Source organism: Akanthomyces muscarius, assembly GCF_028009165.1.
Source record: "Akanthomyces muscarius strain Ve6 chromosome Unknown contig_16, whole genome shotgun sequence".
NCBI classification, from domain to species: domain Eukaryota; kingdom Fungi; phylum Ascomycota; class Sordariomycetes; order Hypocreales; family Cordycipitaceae; genus Akanthomyces; species Akanthomyces muscarius.
Window position 1 is genome coordinate 339,185 of NW_026611617.1, and position 17,864 is coordinate 357,048.

Here is a 17,864-nt window from a genome sequence, read left to right on the forward strand (position 1 = left end):
CAGCTAATGAAGCGCCCAGCCAGCTGGCTTTCCTTGGCTCACGAGCCAAGCGTCCGCCATTGAGCGCTCCCAGTGGCATACTTACATGCTGTTTGCTTGCCCGGCGCTTGGGGTGGCTTTGGCTGCTCCACCCCCAAAACGTCGTCTAGGCAGACCAGACCACATTTGAAACTCGAATTCGGTGGTCTGCCAAGCATTTGTCCCGCGCAGCATCAATAATGTAAAGGGGCAAATGCCAGAAAGACGGCTTGTGTAACTGTTCTTCGCCTTGTTCGCGTGGCAGGGAGGCCCCATATGAATCCCCAGGTCGGTCTCGATGCCCAGATTCCATCTCGCATTCTTTTATGCAGTTTTTGCTCCTGCTTTCACTTTCTTCGTCCTCGGCATTTTTCTTTTTCGCTAAACAGTACCTCTCGTTTAGACCCTTTCTTGTTTACCGCACTATTCGCTCGTTGATACTAAGGCTTGCGGATGGTACTTGCCATTTGAACCTTCTACCACCACTTCACCTCACTCGACGCCACATTTGTCGACATTTTTTCCATCCAGCAAAATTGAAAATCCACGGCCTTTTTTCTTCTATATAGTTATTTGAGCTGCGAGCACAAACTTTGAACTGCTCAACACCACCACGCTCTTTACCGGCCCGGTTTGCCAATCTTTTCGACCAGCCGGCGACTTCCGCATTGCCCCAAATCGTCGTCGCTCCAAGATGCTTCCTTCAGGCCCTACTAGAGCTGCGGGCCTACTGCTTTTGGGAATATTCTCGAGCGTACAAGCCCAGGGCTACAAGATTGATACCAAAGGTTGGTAACTCGTGACAGTCGGCAATTAAATTCACTGACATTGTGCAGATGCGATTAAAACCACCGCCAGTACAATCGCATACGATCTGATGCTTTTATACCAAGGAAATAAAACCGGCCAAATACCTGGAATCTTGCCAGGACCACCGTCTGAAAATAAAGGACCTTACTATTGGTGGCAGGGCGGTTCTATGATGGGCACCTATATTGACTACTGGCACCTAACGGGCGACACGAGCTACAACGACGTGGTAATGCAGGGAATCCAGCATCAAGTGGGCGAAAACAAGGATTTTATGCCTCGAAACCATACAGCTTCACTTGGAAACGACGATCAAGGATTTTGGGGCATGACAGCGATGCTTGCCGCCGAAAATAAATTTCCCGACCCGCCCGCAGACAAGCCGGGATGGCTCGCTTTGGCGCAAGCCGTCTGGGCCACGCAGGCAGATCCGAGCAGACACGATCAGTTTTGCAACGGTGGGATGCGATGGCAGATCCCTTTTGCCAATGCTGGATATGATTACAAAAACAGTAAGTTTGCTGCCCATCGCAGCTCCTTCAGCGCTGATGGAAATAGCCATTGCCAATGGCTGCTTTTTCAATATCGGAACTCGACTTGCTCGGTATACGAAAAACGAAACGTACGCAAAATTTGCAGATGAAACATGGGACTGGCTCTGGGGCGTCAACTACATCGATCACGAGAGCTGGCTGGTCTACGACGGCGGCCGAACGCAATTCAACTGCACCGATATCAACAAGGCAACTTTCTCCTACAACGCTGCGATCCTGACTCAGGGTGCGGCTTTTATGTATAATTATGTGAGTTATGACTCGAGCCTTTCAAGTAGAGCACCACTAACACGGTGCAGACCGATGGCGACAAGAAATGGGGCGACCGCGTCGACAACCTTCTCGATTCCATGCTGAAGAACTTTTTCAAAGATGGCGTTGCTTACGAAGTGCCCTGCGAAGGAACGCAGGGCACATGCACAGCCGACATGCTTACGTTCAAAGGATACGTGCACCGCTGGTTATCTGTGGTGGCGCAGATTGTCCCGCACACTGCTGAGAAGATTTTGCCCGTTCTACAGAAGTCAGCGCAAGCGGCTGTTGCCCAATGTACGGGCGGCGCAACAGGCCGCACCTGTGGCTTTTACTGGAGCGGCGGCAAATTTGTCGATCCCGGCGTTGACAAGACGACTGGCGCGGGCGAGTACATGAGTGCTCTCGCTGCCGTGTCCAGCCTCTTGATCAAAGATGCGAACCCGCCTACGACGAATGACACGGGCGGAACATCCAAGGGCAGCCCCAACGGCGGATTCGCAGGTGGCGATAATGGACAGAAACCAGAGAGACCGATAACCACGGCGGACAGGGCTGGCGCTGGAATCATGACATTTGTGATGGCTTTCGGAGCCATTGGCACATTTTTCTGGATGGGCTTCATGGGCGGCCAGTGAGCAAGCTGGGCCTCGAGCATTCTTGGTTGGCGTTTTTCTTTTGGGTACAATAAATTTGGCGTTGGTGCGTTGAGTATGTATTTGTAGGAGTATACTTTTCCAAGCAGTCATATCTGACTATTGACTCTTGTCGTTTATTTTTGCTCTCTCAATTGCCGTGATTCGACAAGCCAGGGTGCTGTAATAAGAGCCAAGATGGGACGCAATCAGCCGTGGCATCGCGCCCGCTATAGCTGTGATTCTAGATTCGCCAGCGGCGTGGCTGGTCGTTGATCAGCCCTGTTTTGCAAAGCCGGCTTGTTTTACGGCAAGTTTCTGCCGCCACGTTTCCTCACCGGCCCGTGAAGCAATAGTACTCATTGTCAAACCCGAATTCTTTTACCCAACTACCAGTATGGTTTTGCACTTGACCTCCAGCAAGCTCCGTACACCCTGTCGACCACCTTGCCGATCCTGACGCTAGAGCTGGCGCCACGGTGGACTCGCTGTGGAAGTTGTGCCGATGGCTACGGGGCGAGTGCCGGGAGGCTGAGAGAGAGCGGCAGAGACAGAGAACAAACAATGCACGAAACTCGAACTCGGCTGCCACACCAGTTGCGAGACTTGCATCAACTCTGGCTATGATACTTGCAGCAACCCTGGTCATGTTTGTCAAACCAGGACCTTGGGAACCAACACCCTGCTGAAGACGCCGACAGTAACTCACGAGGCCACGCAAGTTTTGAAGAAATTATGCACCTAGTTGGGTGATTGAGGCGTGGGAAGCGGAATGGCCGACTTTTTGCCCTTGCACTATGACCTCGCGCCACGCCTGACAATTTAGGTTCTGCGTGTCAGCAACGCCCATGTGGCGAGCTAGATGGGCCTGGTCTGGCTCTTTTTTTGCCTTCTCCAATACCTCCGCGTCATCTTCACCTTCCAAGCGTATGCCAGGGCACGGGTGTCAGCAACTAGAGGCGGGTCACCCCCCACAACGGTTGCTCGCAGGTTCCAGTTTGTCCGTAACCTCGCCGTGCTCGCATCCTCGCTCAAGTGGTTCAGAGGGGGGATACGCGGAACTCTGATTGTTTGCTTGAGTCGCGGGCTTGTTCCTCATTCCGTCTTTCATTAACTAGTGTAGGCGAGTGAGATTCTCGGGAGCCACTCTGCCCTTGCTGCGGGACTATTCGTATCGGCACCATGGCGTAATTGGCCAACAGCCACATGGCTTGACGACGCACTGATTAGATTCCGCCGCTCCGTAGGGCCGTCCAATCACATGGCAAGCGCAATTTATTGTGTCATTCATATATAGTCTTCTCTCCATCTCCCCTCGGCCGAAAAGTTGCGATGAGACAACGGCTATTAGGTCTTGATACGGTGCCAATCCACTTACTCGTTGCATCCTCAGCAGTTGCGCAACTGCGCGGAACCACGCCATGGATCCCGACTTCACACTCGGCCTCATCAGGGTCATAATTCTCCTGCTGGGCGCCTACGCGCTCTCTGCGTCCCTCTATGGCGCGCTGTTGACGAGGCGCACGCCGCCCAAGGATGTTGAGAAGACGAGCGAGCCGCCCACGATAGCGTCACGCATACCGTACATCGGCCACGTGCTTGAAGTCATGAAGAGTGATTTCCAAGAATACTTTGGCCGGCTTTCGTATGATTCGACTCTGTGCCAATCTTCATAATGTGATCCAGCGACTGACCTTTTTTTTTTCTGGTCGCAGAATCAGCCAAGCGACGCCAGTATCTGTAGCGCAACTCTTCACGCAGAGGATCTACGTGGTAGACGCCTCCAATACGGAAATGACGAAGCTCTTTGCCAGGACACCGGGCTTGAGCCTCACAGCCGCTTTTTGGGTCGGTTTCGGCGGTTACCTGAAATTCAACAAGGCCAGCGAGGAGAGCATGATGACACCGGACAAGCACCCGTTTAAGAAGGAGTTGTCGCGTCTCATTCGGGACGAGCTCATGACCCTCAACAAGGTCCAGGAACATGGCGCGCACGTCCAGAAAAAGCTCAACGAAGCATGGCAGCGAACGATTCCGAAAGAGTCGAATACGGTAAAACTTGCGGAATGGGTGTCGGATGGGATCGCCATGTCTGTAGGCTCAGTCATCTGGGGAGCCAATGGCCCGTACGAGGACCCAAAGTTCAGACAAAGTCTACGGTATGATTCCCACCCGAATAGCTTTTTGATGAAAACGTGCTCATGAATCAGAACTATGCTTTGCGGGTTGCGCCACTTGTACCATCCTCTGACCCTATTTCTGCCAACATCTTTCCGCCGTGCTCGAGATCACGTCCGGGCTGGTCTGGGCACCCTCGACGCGCCACGGAGCAAAGACGCCGAGGAGCAGGACTACGACAAGTTGACCTTTATCGGCAAGGTCAAGGTCCTTTTGCAGAAATACAGCATCCCGCGCGCGGGCTGGAACGACTTTTCCTTTTCCCTCATCATGGGCGTCTTCCCCAACCTCATCAACATCAGCACCTGGGCGCTGTGGCACCTCGCTGCCGACGACGAGCTCATGGTCGCCATCCGCGCCGAGGTCGACGGCCTCGTCGAGCCGGCGGACCCTTCCGACGCCGAGAGCAAGCGCAAGGTTGTCGACATTAGCCGCGTGCGCGAGTCGTGCCCGCTGCTCATGTCGCTGTGGTACGAGCTGCTGCGGGTGTACGCGGCCAACTCCAACGTGACGCGGCTGGTGACGCACGACGCCGTCTTCTCGGGCCTGCTCTCCTTTCGCCGCAAGGCGCTGATTGTGGCCCCAATGCTGCCGCACCAGCACGGCCGCGACAGCTGGGGCGAGGACGCGGACGTGGTGCGCGCGGGTCGCTTCCTGGACGCCGAGGGCAGGGTGGACACGGGCCGCGTCAAGCAGCTCATGGCGTTTGGGCTGCCGACGGTGCTCATGTGCCCCGGGCGCTACATTGTGTTCAACGTCGTGATGCTGCATGTCATCAAGACGCTGCTGACATTTGACATTGCGCCCGCGCCGGGGGAGACGCTCAACGACGGGCAGGGCGTCTGCAAGGCGAAGAAGAGCATGGTCGCGGGTGTTCCGGAGCCGTCTCATGACCCAGAGCTGGTTTTGACGAGGCGGAAGGATATTGAGTCGGTGCATGTTACGTTTGAGAACCAAAAACCTGGTTGGTAGAATGCTGGGCGTCAGTTTTTGTATATTATAGCGCAAAATGTTATGATTAGGAGCATGATTTAATGAATGAGATTAACGCAACACTGGTCCGACCTTGAGCTGCACGATATTGCTTTTCAACTGTGTCATCAGAGTCGATATTGTTTTATACCTCATTTGAGGTAACCACAGTTATTAGTCAATAAACACAAGATTGAGTATGTGTTCTTCCTACCATTTCGTGAAAACTCGGATCAATACAACGACGCTCTACATGCACGCCGGTACATGCCATTTAGACGAGGGAAATAAACAAGACAAAGGAATGAGGTGAGGTAATGAGGATAATATATTGCTAAGTTAAAAGCACAAGGGAAATCAGCAAAATAACGAAATAATAAATTCGGCACGCTTTCCATGCCTCACTTCACGTAATGTAACTGAGAGATAACTAGCTTCAGCTAGTTTCAGCGCCTAGACCCTGCTGAAAGTGCTGTAATGCTCCTGACTTGGCGGACTACAGCGCGAGAACCCGACCAAAAGTCGCTGAAAGCACTGGGTGAGGCGCTAAAGGGCGCCAACGCAGCGCCCCACTATCGACATCTTTGTTCACATTGTTTTGCGGCCATCGCACCAACAAACAAGTGACTTTTGCTCCCTTCATTCACCTCTTTAATCTCCGGTTGCCCATTATCTAGCTCATCTCTCGTCGGTATTCTCCGGCTAGAACCATCCAACCTCTACGTTCCACCGCTTCAGCACATGCGAACGCGCAAGATGAGGGCCCGGACGCGGCACACCCGCTCTGCTGTTGTTGACAGCGACGATAGCCAGAGCGAATCTGACGGCTCCGAGGCCCGTGAGAATGGCTTCTTTGACGACGAGGCCCTGGAATACGCAGAATCCACGGAGGACATGTCCGGTTCTGACGAAGAAGAAATCGATCCCTTTCCATTCGCCCGCCTTCCTCCAGAGCTCCGTTTACGCGTCTGGACCTTCTTCTGCCCCGATCTGCTAGGCGCACCGCGTGTCCTTGACTTTAATGTTCACGACAGCCTCTCGCCCACCAGAACAGCGCCATGCAAGGTGATTGGCGCCGGGATGTGCCTCCAAGAACAAACCCGCGCGTTGCGCTGCGTCTTGGCTACGAATCAGCAGTCGCGATCCATTGCCAAGGACAAGTTCCCCGGAGAGTTGCTCCTGGAATCAGATGACGGTTGCATCTTCACGCTATGCGTGAACCTCGAGTCTGATGTCTGTATGGTGGACCATGTCCCAGACTTTCCTCACCCAGAGTTGGTACTGGGCCTCTCCACCACCACCAGAGTAAATCTCGATGGCTTCTCACAGTCCATCGTCAAATTAGCCTTGCCCCTCAAAGATTTTCATGTTTACGGGCAGGATGCGGATGTGACTTCGTGGCTGCGAAAGTTCAGATCCCTCCAACACATCTTCTTATATACGGATGAAGATGACTTTGGTGGCCGCTTACTAAAAGATGATGCTGTGCGCTGGTGTGCCTCACCCCACGCTCGCCAGTATTACATGGAGACTTTTGAGCAAGAGCCAGGTTATGGTGAAGACTACACAAAACTTGCCTGCTGGCCCGATTCCGAAAAGAGCCCTTTCTTCACCAAAGCTCACGTGCCCAAGTGGCACACGAAATTCTTGCATCAGACACAAGAGGATGCCTTTGAAGACTTTGGAGTAACGCTCCATCCAATGGTTATATTTCAGACGGAAATCAGCCTTGAGCGCTTCGACCATTTTGTAGCGACAGACTATCTCCCCTTGAAAGTGTACGACGCCAATGAAGAAGGTTCAGAAGCCGAGAGTTACGAGGAAGATCTCGATGAAGACTTTGAGCTCAACGGAGCGAGCGAGGCGGTGGACACCTACGAAAGCGACGGCATCGACGACGACGAACCCGAGATTTTTCATGAGTCTGGGGATGAGCACCTCGACGATGGAGACAGCGACGATGGTCACGGATACGAAGGTGGCACAGTAGCACACCCATTCTCGAGCCCGGAACCGTCAGAAGACGAGGGCGGCCCACCGGTACGGGGCCGCAAGCGCCGTGTCATTGCTGATTCGGACGATGAAGACGACGACGGCGACGGACCCAGCAGTAGGCCTGCGAAGCGAAAACGCGTTCATGTCATTGAAGATTCGGATGAAGAGCAAAGCATTGCCGGGGCGGCAGAGCCGCAAGTTATTTCCTCGGATGAGGAGGACGAGGTCCCTTCAAAACGGCAGAGGGTGGAAGTCGTCGATACTGATGAAGAGAGTGAAGACGATAGCGACGACGAAAATGGTCAGCCGCAACGGGTCAGTCTCGCAGATCGCCTCCAAATTCGCAGCCGACGTGCTCTACCTGAAGATGACAGCGAGGAGGAGGAAGGCGAAGAGGAAGACGACGGGGAAGATGATGAGGACGAGGAAGACGATGAGGACGAGGAAGAAGATGAAGATGGCTTGATTGACAATATGGCAGCAGAATCCGACGAAGATGAGGAGGACGAAGGCGAGGAAGAGGATGAATAGGAGTCGGCCCCTCCGAGCTCTTGGACCTGCATTGTGTCCTAGGTTTTGTACTTGTACCATTTCACTTGAAACATTTCGGCGCAGGAGGTGGCTTTGGAGTTTTACTACTTGGTCTTGTAACAATAGGACGGCATGGGATAGAATAGCGGCTTGGAAAACGGAGTTTCGCTTGTGAAACGGACATGGACTAGAATATCGATTTCATTATGCTGCCATGAACAGTCCATCTCTTGTCGGGTTCGCGCAGTATCTAACTAGTGGCAATCTTCTAGGGCTGGGAGTAGGCGCCGTTGAACACGTCCAAGTTACCACCATGCTTGTAGTGATCGTTGTGCTGCCAGAAGGTGTAGAAGCCCCATTCGGCCGGGAGCTCGCAAGCCTGGCTGTTGTAGCGCGTAACGACAAGGGGTTTTTTTTCTTAGCTACATGTAATTATGCACTGGCTCGGCCGAAGCTGAAGATCTGCTGACCCACGCTCCTCAGCCGCAAAGTAATAACGGAAGAGTACGGTCTTCCGACGAAAAACAAGGGCTTTGACTGTGGGAGGCACAACTCAATCCTTCTCTCATAAAAATGGACGCTGATACCAAACCTCGTCGACGGCCGTTCCAAGGTTCCTGCCACTGCGGCGCCGTCAAATACGCCGTGTACCTCACCCTCCCTCGCCAGCCTCACCCCGGCACGCTCGACAGCCCGCCTGTGGACAGAGTCTACCGATGCAACTGCAAGATATGCCACAAGTCCGGCTTCATGCACATCCGGCCCCCGGCGCCCGCCGACGACTTTGCGCTTCTGGCGCCCGCCGACGACCCATTCGCGAGCCTCGGCGACTACCAGTGCCACGACAGGCAGCTGCACTTCCTCTTCTGTCGAGGCTGCGGCGTCCGCTGCTTCATCTTCATGGGCGACGGGCACGTTGTCGATGCGCAGCCGGGCGAGTTTGGGCTCGTTGCCGGCCAGGAGGTGTGGCGACCGAAAGGGCAGCAGGCAGGGGCCAACGCGTGGCGGACGGGGTGCTACTTGAGCGTCAATGCTCATACGATTGATGCCGGGCAGGAGGGGTTCGACATGCGGGAATGGGTCGAGAACGAATCGGTCATGTACTATGATTTCTTGACGGATGAGGAACCCAAGCCCGGGCAGTACGGGAAGCCGCATCCGGGCGGCTGCTATTAAGAATATATGTATATTTGCAAATATACAAGATTATATACGATTTCGAATAGCCTGAACCCCCAAAAAACGCTAGCTGTTCATCATGCAAGGTATCGTTCTACGCCTCCAACTCCTTCACCAACACCGCAAAGCGCAAATCATCCCGAAGAATGGTGCCCTCCCCAAACAGCTCGTACGGAAACGGACGCGTCTCCTTTGTCAGTACGTAGCCCCTTCGGACGTAGTACGCAATCAGCGTGTCGCGCCTGTCAATGACCTGCATCTCCATCCTCGCGCAGCCGAGCTCCGCGCGGGCGTACCGCTCGGCCTCGCGCAGCACGCGGCTGCCGATGCCGCCGCCCTGCCGCTCTGGGTCCACCGCGAAGAGGCCAAAGTAGCACACGTCGGCGTTCTTTTGAACAATCTCGCAGCAGGTGACGAGCGCGCCGCTGCCGGGGTCGTAGCCGGCGAGGAAGGTGGTGCTCGGGCTGTGGAACTTTTCCAGCATGCCCGCGGGCGTGATGCGCGCGCCGGTGAAGAACTCGGCCTCGCTGCACCAGCCCTTCTCGGCGTGGCGCCCGCGAAAGGAGCTCTCGACAAGGGCGTGGATGGCAGGGAGCGTCTCCAGCGTGACCTTGCGGATGGAGAGCTCTTGGACAGTCATGTTGGCGTCTTTGGTTTATGTGGATCTTTGATGAACAACTAATTTCTTTGAAGTGATTTGTTGCTTTGGTTGAGAAATTTCTGCTTCAGAATTCGCTCTCTCTGATATTGTGTCAATTGAAGAAGCTTTGTGGTGGATTGTAATCGTTGTTCTGAGTGATTGGTCGTTCCATCCGACCGCGGAGTACGAAAGTATCTCCGGGGCCGTCAGATAAGTATATCCTCTCCAGTATAGGAAGAATATTCTAGTGCCAGCTGAGTCGCGGCTCGTCTCCATATTGACAACGTTTTGACTAGACACGCCCTTTGGCTTGTTGGCCCACGACGCTAGTAGCCAATTAGTGTCATTCACTTGTCATGGAAGGGCTGAAGCTTGTCAAAACGTACTTTAGTAAAGAGACCAAGGTTCGAGCATATGTTATTACAAGTTTTAGGTATCAGTCAGTATCCAAATACTGTGGTCGCTATATACGAAAGGGCTGTTTTGCCAAAGAAAGAACTGCTGCTAATAATCCACCACGGCAAATCCTACAACTACTCGTTGTTGTGGCGTTCTCGGGCTAGCCGAATGGCATTGCCAGTTTCCACATCCTCGTCGGAGTCGACAGATGCACGACGATCCCGGACAAACTTTGGCCACGTGTTTGTCAGTACCAGATACTTGATGCTCTTCTCGGCATCGTCAAAAATGTTTTCGTTGAAGTCGTCCGGCACCTCGCCCCAAAACTGCACACGATCCTCGGCACAGATGGTCTCGGAAGACGAGTTCGTTGCCGAATCGGTCGGCGTCAGCTTGTCCCAGTGCGCACCGAATGGTGTGGCAGAATCGGGGATACGCTTGTCTCCGTACAGGAGTCGAGTCGGGCCCTCGAAAACGGCCGCCAGCTTCTTTTGCTGAGTTGACGAGATGTTGATGGGGAATTCGGCGTCCCGGTTGCTGACGAACTGCGCGTAGATGCGCAGGGCGCGATTGAAGCGTTCGCGCACGAGCTCGCGCATGTTGGTGTCGGCGCTGGGGAACTGCGAGTTGCGGATAGAGTTGGGAAATGAGTTTTTCCACTCGTGGACACTTGTAAGAAAAGCGATGTTCTCGCCGGAAAAGTCACGCAGCGCAGAAAACTGCTGCAGAGGGGCAGGGTTGCGCTCAAGAACGTATTCGAGCGCGCTCATTGTCAGGATACTCTCGGAGTTGGAGATGACTGATCCAACCGCAGACTTCTTGCCGGTGAGGATGGAGTCGATGATGGTGCTATCTCCAGAGGAGCTGAGGGACTTGGCATCTTTGCCGACACGGTCGCGGTTCTTGGACTCCCACTGGGCAATGGAGTCGAGTGTCTCCTTTCGAAGGCTCTGGGCGCGCACAATCTCCCAGCACGGGACAAAAATGGTAAAGATTTCCGTGAGCATAATGGACAGGCTGATCCATTGAGGTGGGATAAAATACTTGTTCACTGCCTCCATGCCAGGAGCATACAGGGCGATGAGCCACATTGGCGCAGCATGGAGACTGCCATATGTTAGCCATAGACGCGATTGGAGGGTGAGCAAGACTTACTTGGCGATGGTGCAGCCGATCGTCTGGAACCTCCATCCATGCGTATCTTGGATGTTGCGAGACTTCCACAGAATAACAGGCGCAATGACCCAGGCCCATACGAGCTGCCAGAAGCAGGTCGGCCACCATTCCCATCCGCGGCCCATGGCGGCCATGCGCTCCATTGCCGTGCCGTTGACTTGGGTACCAGGGATACCAAAAGAGGGATGAAACTTGCGCGAGATCAAATACATGAAGATGGTGAGGAACAGCTGGAAGAGCATGCCACTACCAACTAGAATAATCATCTTGGATGTGTAGTCGAGACGTTTGAACTTGTTGATGAGTCCAGAGCCCGTCTGTGGCTTCAGGCCGGCGCGCTTCTCCGTCGTGAACTTCTCCTGTCTCTTGGCGACGTGCAGGAAGCGGGTGTTGGACGCGTGGAAGAGGGCAATGCCAAAGGGAAAGTACGTGCCCATGATCCAGTACTCAGCGTCGGGAGGGGCCATGCTACCGATAATGTAGCCGAGCTGCACACTGATCCAGTACAGGTGCAGCAAGACGATGGCCGTCAGAGAGAGGCCCAGACCGCGCATGCGCACGGCGGGCAGGTGGCGCTTGCTGATGAGGAAGGCCATGCCGCTCAGGACGATGGCTGTCCATATGCAGGCCCAGCAAGCCCACCAGATGCCGACTGAGTCGACATTGGGTCGAGGCTTGCTGTCTGGCGTGACACCAAGTTCAGATCCCATGTTGTAAATGGAGTTGGTAACAAAATGGCTTCAGTGACTGTGACTATGAAGAGTCATGAGTTGAAATGTAATTGAGATCAAAAAAGTTATTGGGCATGCGAATGAGTGTGTCGTTGGAGTGCAAATATAATCGTCATGTCACGAAGCCTTGCGAAGCCAAAGTTTTTCTTTTTCTCCGATGGCAGACGGGAAAATGCAGGTTTTTGTTACCTCTCAAGCGTTACACAAAAGGAAAGTGCAAATGAACGGCATCTTTCCGCATTAGAGACTGAAAGTAGGCCTCTCAGCCTGCATACTTGCTTTTTTCTTCCGCGAGGTGGGGGAAACCCCTCAACCTGGGGCCACGATGTGTCGATCTAAGCCATCTCGGGAGACTTTGTCTTGGACTAACCTGGCTCGTGGGATCCATCCATGGCCTCAAACAGGACAAGGGTCTGAGCGCAAGTGGCAGATCGCGTCTGTGGCTGCCTTTACTGCGACGCCTGAGAGGGAAGCAAAGCCTTCCGGACGCCACTGCAACACTGACGTGCAGCGGCTATCCAAAGTATGACGAGGAATTTCGGGGACCATCTCCCAAGATTTGGCCAATTTAAACCGTCCCAGCGATATGGTTGAACGCCTCGTGGCCGATCCTCGCAAGTGTCTCGCAGGGCCCCCGTTTCCCGCGGAATCTCGGGGCGCCGCGACGCAGCGATTCAGGTGACGAGCTGGAATGTAAGTCATTGTGACAATACACGCGACCAGCACGAGGGAAACATATGCAAGTGTCATCACTCAAGTTCCTTCTGACGCATCCCCGTAACGGTTATATGAAAAGGGTCTGTCACTAATCCAACGCGGTCAGGTAGCCCCGATGCTTGTAATGCGAGAATTGCGCGACTAAAGGCATGGCCGGCCGACAAGCCAGAGTTTGCATCATGGCTAGGACTAGCCTCCCGTCCCGAGGCCAGCTAGTAAAGGGACTTTCCAGCACTAACGGCGCAACGAGTTACACGCATTAGCGCTGTGGCATCAAAAGCAAGCCGTGGTGACTCCTTGCTTTTCTTTTCTGTTTTCCTTATTCATGTGAAAGCGAGCCCGTCATCCGTCAAAATACTGGCGGAAACCGTCTCAGAACTTGGAATTCTTGCAAAGTTTCCCGAATCAGTCTCACGAATACTCAGCCCCGGAGGGCTATGGTGGCGCTCTGACGTTAAGTGGCCAAAAAGGACGCCATCGAAGTAAAGAGTATCATTGGTTCTTGAGTCACTTCTTTTTACAGTAGCTTCTCTGTTCTTGCTTATGCCTGTTCTCATCATTCTTGTGATTTCATATGTTTAATTCACGATGACTGGTTGTTACCCGCGGCTTTTTCCTTTGTTGCCCCGGGCAGATAATTTGTCAGATGTCGGCTGCAAACATCTTAACAGCACAAGGATGATGTTTTGTGGCGTTTCGTAGAAAGTCGACTCCGAAACATGTCATTTGTCGCTGCACAGTGATTGGAAGATGTTTGAACTTCACCAACGAAATACAGGCTGCTACATCTTGATTATGCGACCGTCCTGCGTGGCGACGACTAAACTTTGATACTAGCGAGTAGCGTCGCCATTAGCGAGGAATGGATGTGCAACGGCAGAGTATACAATGTCAAGTCGCGCATTTCCTAGCTTTTCATTAAAGTAGCCTCAATTGTTTCGAGCTTTTTGTAGCTTGCATGTTTCGGCTCTTTGAAATTGCACTGAACCAGTTTCATCTCCTCGCGACGCCACACCTCCCCCAACCATGAAGTCCGCAGTTCAGAGGTAATCGTGAGCAAATGACAAGTCCAAATCAATTTCAGATGTTCTCTTCTTACCAGAAACGCCCGCAAGTATCTCTCGGCCTGCTCCGAGGAAGGTGCCAACTTGTGTCACATGAAGTAATAGCTGACCCTCGCAAGAAGCGCGGAACAGGAGGCCGTGAGATTACTTTGTGTAACCAACAAATTTGGGGGGACAAGAGTCTTTTATTTGTTATACTAGGGTATCATGCATGCTTCGCAAGTGAAAAGAGACGAGAAACAATAATAGCACACAGCATTTCAGGCCGCTGTAGGAGCCCATCTTCCAGCCGTATGCCGCCATCATGACAGACAATGTCAGTGCCATGGACAAACGATGAGGCTTGAGACTCTGTTTTTCAAGAGGCGTGCGCTTCAGAATTTGTATCTGAAGATCTTCTAGCTCATCCGGTGCCGACAGCCTCACATCATCGCTACCCTCAAATGCCATTGAACACTGTCTCAAGGCATTGGCGTTGAATGTGGTGAGGAATGGTCGCACCGCAGCCCTCAGAAGGCTGTAATTGACTGTTTCGTTTGATTTCTTTGCGTTCTGGTCTTTTGCGTCTCTGTCCGTGCGCGCGGCCGCTGTTGTCTGGTGGGTGGGTGGTGGGTAGCCGCGTACCAGCGTTGTCACTTCGAAAGTAGGTTTGAATGTGGTTGGTTTGTCCGCGACTCTGCTGTTCGGTGGCATGTAAAGCTGAGCCGCCGGGCAACCTTCCTCCACGTTTTGCACTTGTCCTCGTGCCGCGTAGCCAAAGAAGGTGCCCAAAACCGCTGCAACGACAATAGCTCGCATACCTACGGTCGCGTTTTCGATGTTTGCTGCCTATTGAGTCCCAATATTGGTCGAACTGCGTTGCGAACAGAAGGGAACAGAACGCATCTAGAGTTTGGTTGGAGCAGACACCACTTTCCTAGTTGCTAACCCTGCGGTGCTGCCTCTTTATTAGGCCAGCAGCCTTGAACCGCGGGAGCTGAGTCGCGGGGAATTAAAAGCGACAGCCCCTGTTATGCAGCGCGAACGCTGACCATCCTGTCAGACGGGCGGAGGTGCATCGCTAGCTGCATCACGGCGGCCTGGACGCCACGTACGGTATCATTTTCCGCCTTCAGTTCTTGTTTTACTTGGCGCTGATCGACGAGGTCATGGGAATATGATAAACGGATGTCAATATGGGCCATTCGGCTTTATTTTACTACTTTGAAACCTCGGAGTACCTACAGGAAAATCTACGGCATCAACGCCTTGCCGCCGCCTGCGCTGTGCCTGTCAGCTTACACATTTGGGCCTGGACTCCGAAGCCATCGCGGAGAGTGCTACTCAGATCAAAACGGAAAATCACGAAGATCCGGCAGCGCACTAGACAGTGAATATTTAATCCTGCTAGTGGTCAACTCTTGGAAAATGATTCAGTTGGTGTCAAGGGGTTTCGCCTGTCAAGGGCGAAGATAGTTTACTGCAAAGCCTTTACACCCAGGGTGCGTGTAAGTGCGATCGTGACAGGCTACCATCCGGCGCTCACTAGAGACAAAGCGCCAAAGTCAACTGCATGAACAAATCGGACTGCTAGTACTTCGAATTAAATTGATTTCGCGCGAATTATTCTAGCCCAACAAGATATCTCGGTCAATGACTCCGATTTTCTGGGCACTGCTCATCTTGTCAAATTTCACCATTGCAAATTCCTCAAGCGACTCTCGTCGGTTGATTCACATTTTAACATCTGCCACGGCAGCCTTCTTCAAGTTGTTCTTACTCTAGAAGGGCTGCTCACGCTCGACTTGAGCGTCTTGGATATCTTCCAGAACGGCGCCCAGGCCGACAATATCGCCGTAAACCCAGTGCATAAAATCATCGGACCATACTTTGTGGCATATCCAAGAGCCTCATCCGTCAAAAGTCCCGGCACAGCAATGAGAGCACCACTCAGCGGCCCGCCAGCAACAAAACCGACACCACGTCCGCCCATGAGCAGCCCAAATAGCAGCGACGGGTCGGCTCCCACATCGTCACGCTGAATCTCGCGCGTCATGCTCGTCCACGTCGAGCTGAAGCCGCCGGCGAAGAACCCATACACGAGCGCAAACATGATGACGTTGGCGAGGTGCCGGCTGAGGCCCCAGAGCAGAAAGACGGGCGCCGCGCTTCCAATGGCAGAGATGAGAATCACCTTGGTCGCATTCAGGCGGTCGCTCATCATGCCAAGAAAAAGCGCACCGAACGTGCTGGACAGCGAGAACATGGAAATGAGAACCGGCTTGGTGATGGACGAGTAGCCGACGTCGGTCGCGTAGCTGGCCATGTACGTGCTGGGCATGACGTAGCCGAGCGCCTGGATAATGATGCCGACCTGCATCATCCAGAAGGACGTCTGGCCGAGGAACGCGAGCGACACGCGGCGGTTCTGCGCCTGCAGGTGCAGCGGCACGCGCGGCCGGAGGAAGAAGAGCGTTGGCAGCGTCATGACGGCCGACGCGACCGCCCACGACAGCAGCGTGGCGCGGAGGCCGAAGCGGCCGAGCAGGCCGCTAAAGACAAACGGCATCACCATGCCGACGACCGACTTGCCCGCCCACATGATGCCGTACGCGAGGCCCTTTCTGGCCGAGAACCACTCGTCCATGTACTTGGAGATGGGGCTGAAGAGCAGCCCGCAGCCGATCGAGTACAGCGCGCCCTGCGTGGCGATGAGGCCGCCGACGGTGGTCACGTACGCCGACGCGCAGATGCTCGCGACGGTAATGGCCAGCCCCAGCGGGCCGCACCAGGGACGGAGCCGCGGGAACCAGCTCAGCGTCATGAAGGCAATCGGCATCATGAGGTACATGACGCCCATCTGCAGGGCGCCGATGGTGGCGAATGCGCCGGGCGGCGCTTTGATGTGGCTCTTGTCGCTGGTGTAGTACTCTTGGAAGATGCCAAACGCCACGGAATAGCCTGTGCTTGGTTAGGAATACAACGGGAGCGCTTCACGCGAGCAGAAGAAAAAAAAAGGTTCAGCGAGGGGTTGGCTTGCCCCAGATTGGCGCCTGGGCGACCGTGCAGCAGAGGAGCGCGAGGTACGCATCGCGGCCATGGTCCGTCGGCGGCAGACTCGTTCCGCTCGTGGCATTTTCATCTAGCATTTGCAGCGTCTCGACCGAGCGGCGATGCTCGTTCTCGCGAGAGTCGGTTCGCGACATGGTGGTGCAACGCAATCAATCCAATTCAACGATTTTGGTAGATGAGAGATGGAGGTTTTCAGATGATCTAGGCGAGCTTCTCTTCTACATATTATGCAGAGAGAGAAAATTGAAATGAGTCAACAAGGCTCCGCGAGATGCCTCTTCGGGTCAGCCATGACGGTGGCAGTGGAGACTCGGGCCAGTAGGAAGCCGTCGTGGATCCGACATCGCTAGTGATCGACGTTCTGGGAATGGAGACTCTTGATTGTAGAATTCAATGTTTGCAGAGCTCTAACCTTCTTGTGTAGGCTCGTCTTGCACGGCATGCCTACTTATGGTCGCACGAAACCAAGTTGTACCGGGATGAGACACTTGAGCCAGCTGCAGAAAGCAGGAAGTTGCGCTTTTCATCCACCTTGGACATGGAGAATAATGTGCTCTCCACTGCTCCCATTGATATGCTATATCAGAGAAACAGGATCAAGTCAAATACAAAAGTCCCTGCGGAGACGGCCGCATCGTCAACTTCTCCATCGACCCCCGCCCATAGTTGCAGTGGTGCTTTCAGCCGCTTTTTGTCAAGTCGGGATTACCAAGGGCATATCGCCAGGACTGATAAGTTTCCTGACACTGACCCCTCCCGAGCCTTGTTCCCAGCCATCGCCCGGCAGCAACCCCACGCGACCAATTGTCATTTTGGGACTGGTGCAGAACGCCTCTCAGCAGCCTCGGTCACCTCCGCCGTCTGCGCTATCCAGCCCTGTTCATTTTAGCACCTGTGCACCTGTGCGCCTTGCCTGGTTGGGCGAGAGAGCGGCCATCAGTTGGTTATCGCGGGACCTTTTG

At 53.8% G+C, this 17,864-nt stretch overlaps 7 protein-coding genes across 7 annotated transcripts; 4 read left to right on the top strand and 3 right to left on the bottom strand.

Annotated features, from left to right (window-relative positions):
- Positions 1 to 712: 712 nt before the first annotated feature.
- LMH87_008125 (uncharacterized protein) lies at positions 713 to 2,272 on the top strand (the record flags this gene model as incomplete). Its single annotated transcript, XM_056194774.1, has 4 exons — positions 713 to 806; positions 855 to 1,340; positions 1,387 to 1,631; positions 1,682 to 2,272. The coding sequence occupies 4 exons, from the start codon at positions 713 to 715 to the stop codon at positions 2,270 to 2,272; spliced, it is 1,416 nt and encodes a 471-aa protein (XP_056057216.1).
- A 1,418-nt stretch (positions 2,273 to 3,690) lies between these two features.
- On the top strand, positions 3,691 to 5,419 carry LMH87_008126 (uncharacterized protein; the record flags this gene model as incomplete). Its single annotated transcript, XM_056194785.1, has 3 exons — positions 3,691 to 3,914; positions 3,985 to 4,428; positions 4,480 to 5,419. The coding sequence occupies 3 exons, from the start codon at positions 3,691 to 3,693 to the stop codon at positions 5,417 to 5,419; spliced, it is 1,608 nt and encodes a 535-aa protein (XP_056057217.1).
- A 741-nt stretch (positions 5,420 to 6,160) lies between these two features.
- Positions 6,161 to 7,945, top strand: LMH87_008127 (uncharacterized protein; the record flags this gene model as incomplete). The annotated part of the gene is made up of 1 exon (XM_056194796.1): positions 6,161 to 7,945. The coding sequence occupies one exon, from the start codon at positions 6,161 to 6,163 to the stop codon at positions 7,943 to 7,945; it is 1,785 nt and encodes a 594-aa protein (XP_056057218.1).
- A 573-nt stretch (positions 7,946 to 8,518) lies between these two features.
- Positions 8,519 to 9,121, top strand: LMH87_008128 (uncharacterized protein; the record flags this gene model as incomplete). The annotated part of the gene is made up of 1 exon (XM_056194807.1): positions 8,519 to 9,121. One exon carries the CDS (start codon positions 8,519 to 8,521, stop codon positions 9,119 to 9,121), a length of 603 nt encoding a protein of 200 aa, XP_056057219.1.
- Positions 9,122 to 9,218: 97 nt separating this feature from the next.
- Positions 9,219 to 9,764, bottom strand: LMH87_008129 (uncharacterized protein; the record flags this gene model as incomplete). Its single annotated transcript, XM_056194819.1, has 1 exon — positions 9,219 to 9,764. The coding sequence occupies one exon, from the start codon at positions 9,762 to 9,764 to the stop codon at positions 9,219 to 9,221; it is 546 nt and encodes a 181-aa protein (XP_056057220.1).
- A 533-nt stretch (positions 9,765 to 10,297) lies between these two features.
- On the bottom strand, positions 10,298 to 12,049 carry LMH87_008130 (uncharacterized protein; the record flags this gene model as incomplete). The annotated part of the gene is made up of 2 exons (XM_056194830.1): positions 10,298 to 11,270; positions 11,319 to 12,049. 2 exons carry the CDS (start codon positions 12,047 to 12,049, stop codon positions 10,298 to 10,300), a joined length of 1,704 nt encoding a protein of 567 aa, XP_056057221.1.
- A 3,546-nt stretch (positions 12,050 to 15,595) lies between these two features.
- Positions 15,596 to 17,036, bottom strand: LMH87_008131 (uncharacterized protein; the record flags this gene model as incomplete). The annotated part of the gene is made up of 2 exons (XM_056194841.1): positions 15,596 to 16,791; positions 16,871 to 17,036. 2 exons carry the CDS (start codon positions 17,034 to 17,036, stop codon positions 15,596 to 15,598), a joined length of 1,362 nt encoding a protein of 453 aa, XP_056057222.1.
- Positions 17,037 to 17,864: the final 828 nt, after the last annotated feature.